General features: G+C 61.9%; 1 protein-coding gene across 5 annotated transcripts; it reads right to left on the bottom strand.

Annotated features, from left to right (window-relative positions):
• Nucleotides 1-295: 295 nt before the first annotated feature.
• KIF12 (kinesin family member 12) lies at nt 296-8,088 on the bottom strand. Of its 5 annotated transcripts, none has more exons than XM_030293640.2 (20): nt 7,904-8,077; nt 7,768-7,833; nt 7,581-7,659; nt 7,265-7,392; nt 7,099-7,174; nt 6,600-6,734; nt 6,297-6,432; nt 5,866-5,919; nt 5,132-5,223; nt 4,805-4,952; nt 3,941-4,059; nt 3,749-3,853; nt 3,060-3,162; nt 2,889-2,979; nt 2,593-2,679; nt 2,124-2,214; nt 1,948-2,052; nt 1,248-1,348; nt 1,034-1,152; nt 296-704 (listed from the first exon to the last, which is right to left on the bottom strand). In XM_030293640.2, the coding sequence occupies exons 1-20, from the start codon at nt 7,927-7,929 to the stop codon at nt 577-579; spliced, it is 1,989 nt and encodes a 662-aa protein (XP_030149500.1). In that variant the 5' UTR covers nt 7,930-8,077; the 3' UTR covers nt 296-576. The 5 variants fall into 5 exon arrangements, with proteins under 5 accessions (XP_030149500.1, XP_030149499.1, XP_030149502.1 ...); XM_030293639.2 differs by having other exon boundaries at nt 296-716; nt 7,904-8,071; XM_030293642.2 differs by lacking the exon at nt 5,866-5,919 and having other exon boundaries at nt 296-716; nt 7,904-8,088.
• Nucleotides 8,089-8,555: the final 467 nt, after the last annotated feature.

Raw genomic sequence — 8,555 nt, forward strand, 5'->3', positions numbered from 1 at the left:
GATCCCTCCAGCACCGGCACATACACAGCCGAGTGAGCCTGAACCAGTGTCCCTCAGGCCTCCTTCGTGGAGACACTCACCATCCGATTTCCCCACATCTGCCCAGCAGCATGTAGTAGCAGCTCAATTAAAACTTGTATATGAAGGGGATGGGAACCTGGAATATTCCTGATCAGAGGGGCACACCCCTCTGCCACAAGTCCTTGCCTCCTCCTCAGATTCTCTTGAGAACCCCTCCTCTCTGTGACCCCCCACACGGAAGTGCCTGGCCACCCGGAGACATGACCGACCAGTCTTGGAGCGGACACCTCTCTTTATTCGTCTACTTCACCACCTGCAGCCTGGTTTCTCCAAGATCCAGTCACATTTCTCACAGTCTGGGGTGGCACCCTCCCCTTGCTCCCCCAAACTGCCCCACAGCCCCCACCCGCAGCCCTGAGGAATTCTCCCCTGCCCAGCTCAGTCGCAGAGGGAAGCGGCAGCCGTTGTTCCCATTTCACAGATGGGGAGGTTGAAACCCAGGAGCGCAGAGCCCAGACCAGGGTCACACGGGGGTCTCTGGGGTGTGTTCTGCCCTCAGCAGGGAGGGAGGACTCGGCTGGGGCTCCGTGCACCCTCGCTGGGGGGTGGCTGGCTCCGGCCGCGTCGCAGGGAGCTGCCAATCTGGTCTCTGAGGGCCTCCAGTCTCCGGGCCAGGTTTGGAACTGCAGCCCCGCCTAAGGAGCACAGTGAGACCCGAGGCCTGTGCTCCCCCGGGCCCGCCCCACCCAGACCCCTCAGTGCCCTAACACCCTTTGAGGAAGCCTCAGGCGGTCCCCCTCCCCCTCAACCAACACCACGGGCTCCTGCACGCGTGTGGACGACCAGGTGGCCCTAGGAAGAGAACTCCAGTTTGGAAACTGCAAGGATCTTACGGATCGCCTCGCAGCACACACCCTGTTCCAGAAGGGGGGAGACTGAGGTCTGGACAGGGTGAGTTCTGGCCCGAGACCACCAAAAACGCTAGGGGCCCCGCTCTCTCTCTCTCCTTCACCTCTCAGCACTGGTGACGCGTCTGGAGGCCCCATGGGCAGGGGCGGCGCAGAGGGCACCACCTCCTCTCGCATCAACATCTCCGCCAGGACTCGGGTCCTAGTCCAGTCGCTATGACTCCTAGCCCGGGGTGGGTTGGGCGGTGGGAGGTGAGCCTTCGACTCCCCAGGCGAGCCTCCTCCTCCCCCATCCCAGTGCCCAAGGGCTGGGCCTACCTCTCTCTCGGGAACTCGGCAGAGTCAGAATTGCATGGGGGTGTCCAGGGTGGGGGCTGGGCAGACAGAGCCAGGCCACCTGGGGTCTTAGGGCCAAACACCTGCAGGAAAGACCAGAGCCCGCACTGGGCGACCCTGCCTCTATGTGCTCCACCTTCCTGGTGCCATCATGGCGCCACCATCCCTGCCACACATGCCCCACGGGACACCAAGAATGTCAGGTGGGCGTCAAAGTGCAGGGTCTTGGTCACTTTCTCTGCGGGCAGTGGGCAGGCCTTGTAATGTCCTCTCTGGGGATGAGGAACTCCCTGCGGGCAGGAACCATGTCTGTTCGAATCCCATGTCATGTCTGAATCTTTGGTGCCCGGAACAGAGGCTGGCATGAAGCTAGGAGCTTAGGGGACAGGTACTGAATGAGTGAACGCGTGAGTAAGCGAACACGGAAATGAGTAACGTGCGAGTGAATGAATAAGCGAGCAGGACAGTGAGTTCCTGTAAGAAGGCAGGATGCGGGCCGGGGGGGGGGGGGCGGGCAAAGCAAACAGACTTTCTGAACCCTGGGTGGGAGCCCAAAGCCAGCCCCTCACCCAAACGATCCAGCCGGGGACCCTGGAGCTCTGGAGCCTCCCAGGCCACGGACCCCCCGGATCACAGTCTCCAGCTCTCCCAGCCTTCCCTCCCCCGCCTTGGCCTTTCCTACCTGTGGCAGCTGGAGCCCCCTGTGTGGGCAGGCCCAGTGGGTCAACGGTGCTCGGCACAAGGGGCACAGGTGACAGCAGGGGCAGGAGCAGAGGGGCGGCAGGGCCTGCAACAGGGCACGTCAGAGGCTTTGTGACATTCTTGCTCCTCACCCCACCGGGCCGGCCAGAGACTCACGTGGCAGGGGCGAGCTGGTGCCATCACACAGGGACACGGTGGGGCTGGGCCGGGGTTTGGCAGGTGAAGGGAGCAGGCACAGAGGAGGCGCCTGGAAAGGATGGTGGGGTCTATGCCTGCTGTCTGAAAACCAACCACGAGGCTGGTCCCCGAGTCCCCCTTTTAGCCAACACTCAGCCGTGCCAGGCACCGTTCTCAGTGCTTTACGTATGAACTCGTTCAATCCAAACTTTAAGACAACCCTACCAAGTAGGACCTATATCAGCCCCATTTCATAGAAGAGGAAGAAGGCCGGGCAGGGAGAAGTAAAACAAGTAGCCAAGGTCTCACAGCTGGTAAGCGGCAGAGCCGGACTGTGAACCCAGGTGGTCCGGACCCAGAGGGCAGACTCTTGACCGCTTCACGGAGCCACCTCCTCCCACCTGCCCTGTGTCCCGAGGCCTGCCTCCAGGCTGGCAGCCGTGCTCACCGCTCCAGCTCGTGCACCTGCTGGGCCAGGACCCGCTGCTCATCCCGGGCCTGGTCCCGGCTACTCTGCAGCTGGCTCTTTTCTTTCCTGGGAAGAGCAGGCCCCAGGAAGGTGACAGGAGGCAGAGATACCAGTAGGGGGACGGGTCAGCCCTTCTCTTTGCAGTGGAGTACAAGCCCCAGGAGACAAGCGGGGACAGAGGGTAGCCAAGGACCCGGGGAGGGGGGCAGCTTGGCGGAAGCAGCATAGAAGTGAGGGGCGGGGCACAGAGTCCCCCTGGCTGAGGGGGAGCCTACCGGAGCCTCTCATTCTCCAGCATGAACTCCTGCAGCATCCCATAGAGGTTCCGCTGGGCCCAGGCCACCCGGGCCCCACTGAGCCCTGAGGCTGTCGGGGGGGAAGGGCACGGTGGCTGGATCCATGGGAGCCCCAGCCACACCCCACCCCTGCCCCTGGGGAGCTCATACCCTTGGGGTGTACTTGGCCCAGTTGGGACCGCAGGCAGCGGTTCTCCTCCTGGAGCTGCAGTATCTCCATCTCCAAATGCTGGGGTTGCTTTGCCATAGGTGACTGCCCAGAAAGAGGCCCAGAACTGCTGTTTACGGCTGTACAAGTTGTGCACTGTACAAGCGCTTCCGGGGGCGGTGAGCAGAGCCTGAGATCTAGCCCATGCTTCACGTGCCAGCCTTGCATCCTGGCACAAGGCGACATCCACCTGGAGGAGGCACCCTGCCCTAATGGTGTCAAAGTACCAGGAAGCCTTAGCCGTGTGCCCGGAGGGCCTGCTCTGAGCTGCGGCCTGCTCCAAGTCCAACCTTAAACTCAGTTCTGTCCAGGCCATGGCCCAGATTCTGACCCCAAACAAGACACTACGTCAGACCCCAAGTCAACTCAGACTTAATCACGGTACCAACTGGGATCCTGGCTATACCCTGAATCATATTCCAAGTCAGACCACACCCCTAGACATGCCCTAATCCTGACCATGACCCCTGACCCCACCCCACCCAATCACGACCCCATCATCAGGACTCTGACTCTAATCCCAACTGTGACTCATCCCAGACTTCCCACGACACCGACTCAGGCTCCCGTTACTGCCTGATCCCCAACCATCTCCCCGACCCACACCCCTGCCCGGTCTCCCTCCATTCACCTTGGGGGCCTGTGGCCGAGTGGTGACCCGCTGAGCTCGGCTTGCATATCGCAGGGTGCTGAGAGTCTCGGGAAGGCACTGGACTGAAGGGGACACGCAGGCCACCTGGGGAGGGCTGCCGCTGAGCGTTCCTTCCTCTCTGGGACCCTCTCCCTCAGGAGCCATCCCTCCCTGCCAGCCCTTCTCGGATACCATGAGGGTGACCCCGTGTCCCCCCAGCGAGTCCGCCAGCAGCTTGGTGAGCTTGCTGTCCCGGAAGGGGATGTGGCTCTGCTTCCGCTGTGGGTCCAGTAACAGGGAGATGCAGTGACCTGGGTGGGGACAACAAGGCTAGCAAGGTTACACCCGTTGCCCAAGGCCACCCAGCCGCTTCACACAGAGCCGGCATCTCCGCCCAGGCCTGTGTGACTTGAAAATCTCTCCTTCCCAAGATCTTGTCACTCAGTCAGACTGGCCTCTGCTACCAGACTGGGGCTCCTGAGGGCACAGATGACCCTGTCCGCCCCTGATCCCCAGTGCCACCAGAGAACCTGACCAACAGGCCTGGCGCTCGGCAGGGGCTCAGGAAATATCTGACAAGTGGGCTGAATGAAGAAGAGTTCCTGAAAATCTCCCCACACATGCCACAGAGGAAGGCTGGCGTCCCAGCCCTGAAGGCTCCCAAGGCCCCGTGACCTGGGGCGGGGGTGGGAAGGTCAGTTCCCTTCCCCTCACTGGGCCTCAGTCTTCCCAACTGCACATGGGACAGGCTGAATGTCTGAGGGCTCATACTCTGCACCTGAGTGTTTCTACCTCCCCAATTAAAATGTGCCTTTACAGACCCTCAGGATTTATAGACTCATGAATAAAGTGCTAAGAGGGAAGGCTCCAGTCAATAGCAAGCTGAGGCCAGGAGGAGGCGTGTGGCTCCTGGGTCACAGCTCCTGACTCTCCCGTCCTACGCCTCTCCGACGCCTCCCTTACTACGCCTCCCCTGGCTTCCCCCACTGTGGACGGTTCTGGGTCCGACTCAGAGGAGGGACTCAGGAAGTCAGTCCAGCTGGCCCCAGGCCTCACCCAGGGCCAGCAGGCTGCGATTGATGCTGTTTGCCTCAAGCATCAGCTCCCCACGGGATCCCGTGGCCGCCACCTTCTCACTGCCGGCCAGGTCTACAAAGCACAGCTTCCCACCAACGGGGGGCTCCCCAGGGTCCACTGGAGGCATCTGTGGGGTAGGAGGATCAGGGTCGATGCGGACTTGGGAGGGGCTGTCCCCATCGGAGTCACAAAGCCAAGGGTTTCCACTATTATCTCCTGCACACACCCCGGTCGGTTTATACACCCGGCGGCAGACCCTTGCCGGGTGGTCCTGGGCCAGCTCCTTCCCCCAGTGGGGACACTCACGGTTTGGCGGCTGATGTAGAGCGTGAGCAGGGCATGGCTTCGGCTGGAGGCCTGGTTCAGGCTGTGAGCTGAGCTCCGTCGACGGCTAAGACCTAGAGGAGGAAAACAGCAGGAGCTGGACCTGGTAGGAGGAGCAGGTGGTCACCAATAAAGAAAAAGCAGTGAGGACATCCTGGGAGAGGGACCAGCCCATGCAAAGGCACACAGGCCTGCCTCCAGCACGGACAGGTGAAAGAAAGATGGAGAGAACTGAGGGGAAGAACGTCCATCAGGTTCACATTTTTTTTAAATTTTTTTTTTTTTAACGTTTATTTATATTTGAGACAGAGAGAGACAGAGCATGAACGGGGGAGGGTCACAGAGAGAGGGAGACACAGAATCCGAAACAGGCTCCAGGCTCTGAGCTGTCAGCTCAGAGCCCGACGCGGAGCTCAAACCCACGGACCGTGAGATCATGACCTGAGCCGAAGTTGGACGCTTAACCGACCGAGCCACCCAGGCGCCCCAAGTTCACATTTTATAAACATCTCTTCTGTTGCTGTGTGGAGGGAGGGAGAGAAACTCAGGCAGAAAGATCAGCTACCAGGCATGGTACAACTCTGGGGCCAGAACCCAGAGTCCCGGTGTCCCCGCAGCCTGCCACAGGGTAGGTGCTCAATAAATATTTGATGAATAAATGAACGAGGCTGAAACAGAAGGGCACCACAGGCTAGCCTAAGAGATATGACCTTTACCTTCAACAAGCTGGAAGGGTCTGGAGGTCCGAAGGGGCAGAGGGATGTGGTTTGCTGTGTGGAGGGGAAGAGATTGGAAGGGGAGAGCCTTGAGGTGGGGAGACCTCTTCAAGGGGCAAAAATGGGGCTTGACAGAGGCAGAGACTCTGGGCTGGAGAGGAGACCATGACCCGGACTCCACTCTACCCAATCATGACCCCATCATCAGGATTCTAAGAGTTCGAACGGCAGTCGGACAGCAGAATCTCCAGGCCTGGGGTGGGGCGGGGGTACATCCCTGGGCTGTGTCTGAATTGTGGTCTGCTGACCCTTTTCCCCCACTAGGGTCCTCTCAGCCCACAGCTCCGGCCAGGGGCTCCGAGTGCACCATCAGTGAACAGCTGAGGAACGGGCGCCCCCACACCCCAAAGCGCCCCTGAAGCAGCACACACCCATTTGCATCAGTTCCATCAGGGCCCCCAGACTCCCGAACTCCACCACTCGCAGCTGCTCCACATAGAAGCCCTGGGTCTTGTTCCAGCGAACAGGGAGAGGCCGAGGAGCTCCCAGGCTCAGTAGGTCTCGAACCTGAGAGGAGGGTGGCCGGTGAGGGCAGGGGCCCTGAGCCCGTGCTCCATCAACCCCCAGACCTTACCGACACAGTCCCCCAGCCTCTTCTGTCCCTTGTCCCCAGCTCCTTGGAGAGAAATACTGCTTTTACCTGGAGGGCTGTCTATTCAATCTCAGTCCCCCACCTGCTCATTGTAGATCTCCAAGTAGGAGGCGCGGAGGGTGACAGGGGCTCCCAGGTGCCGCACCCGGTCTAACAGCCAAGCGAAGGTCCTCTGCATGATGCCGGCTAGGTTGGGGGGTACGGGCACCCCCTCGCCCTGGGAGCAGAAACAGCTGAGCCAGGGGGTGGGTCACGATCATCCCGGCACATCCACACAAAACCAGTCATAACTACCCTTTGTGGAGGACGGCCCTACTCTGCGCCAGGAACCAAGTTCCCGTAGAATATCGAATCAGAACGATTCGCCTCCGTCTACAGATGAAGAAAACCGAGAGCTACTAAGTTAGGAGGACAAAAGTAGCTCCGCATCGGGCAAGCGCCTTCTACCTCTCCGGTCCTCGGTTTCCTTGTCTGCAAATAAAGGGGGCTGGGCCGCACGAAGGCCCTTCCCCCTGGAAGTCCGCGCCGCCTGCGAGACCCCCATCCCCGACCCTCGGGGGCTCCATCTGCGCTCGGCCCACCTGCGGAGGAGGCCCGGTCAGGGTGTAGGTCTTCCCGGAGCCGGTCTGGCCGAAGGTGAAGACAGTGCAGGAGAAGCTGCGGGCGGCAGAGGCGCGGCTGGACCCCGGCGGCGGCCCGCAGGGCTGGGGGTGGGGGGGCGGGGGGCCGTGCCGGGGCCTCACTCACCCGCGTAGCGCCAGCTCGCCCAGACGCCGCACGCCGCACGCCCGGAACACGTCCTCCTGCGTGCGCGCCCCGTCCAGCACTGCGCCGAAGCGGAACGCCACGTCGGGGCCGCCGCCAGGGGGGCTCACCTGGGGAGGGGGCGGGGCACTCTGGGGGCGGAGCCAGGGCGGGCGGGGCGGGGCGGGGCGGGGCGGGGGGGGGTGCAGAGGCTGGGGCCTGGGACCCAGCTGCCCCGGAAAGGACCGAGGGGTCTCCAGGTAGGTTTCTGACGGGGGGGGGGGGGGTTGGGGGTCAGTGGGTGGGAGGGATTCCTCACTTGCAGAGTCCGGGTCCCCGAGCAGTGCAGCGCGCTCTGTTCCCCTCGACGCAGCTCCGCCGCGCTCATGGGACGCACTCTGGGGTCCGGTGGGAAGGCAGAGGTCCATCCCGATGACGCCATCGGCCCCGTCCTCGATCGCCCTCGCTCCTCGCTCCTCGCTCCCGCCCAACCAACCTATACCTACCTGAGTACCACCTGGATGGGCGTTTCTGGCCCCTCTGGCCCCTGCTCCAGGCTCCGCGCGGGGTCCCTGTGGCCGCAACGTGAGTTACCATCCCTGAGCCCAGCGGCTCCTCTTACCTCCCAGAATCTCTCCTTACCCGTCGGGAGACCCGCGTTCCTCCATGGCCAGCTTCGCACCCGGAGTTAGCTCCGCCCGAGTCTCGTTCCTTTCTCTCCCGCTACCCTCCCTTTTCCACCACACTGGGACTGGCTATACACGCCTTACACCCCCCACCCCCTTTCCCCTTCTCAGGCATCCAGCCATCCGGAAAGGCTTGGGCCTGCCCAGGGCTAACTAGTTAAAGATTTACCCACCCCTACCTGTGGTGGAAAAAAGTCCCTCTCCAGCAAGGGGACCCCTAGCTAGGGGGTTCTGGAGTCTGAGGGTCCCTTGCTCTTGTCCACTCCTATCAGGAGCGACCACCCAGGCCAGCCTCCTGGGTACACAGATGGGGCTAGGGAGACAGGGACGGGAGCGGCAAGCCTGGCAGAGCATGGGCCAGGTCCTTCCTACTGTCCACCTACGCCTCCTCCAGCTTTGTCCTCTGCCTCCCCCGCTTCCCCTCCCTGGCAGTTCCAGCTACTTGGCATCGGAGGGCCCTGGTGGGGGGGGGGGCGCTCCTGAAGGGGTGAGAGGGGCCCAGGTTTCAGCTCCGGGAAGACCTGGCTGGATTGAGTTCCTGAGCAGAACTGAGAACAGGCCCAGAAAGAATCTGGTTAACCATTGGGCCACCTGCTTCTCCAGTGCCA

The sequence above is a fragment of the Lynx canadensis genome, chromosome D4 (assembly GCF_007474595.2).
Source record: "Lynx canadensis isolate LIC74 chromosome D4, mLynCan4.pri.v2, whole genome shotgun sequence".
In the NCBI taxonomy this organism is placed as follows: Eukaryota; Metazoa; Chordata; class Mammalia; order Carnivora; family Felidae; genus Lynx; species Lynx canadensis.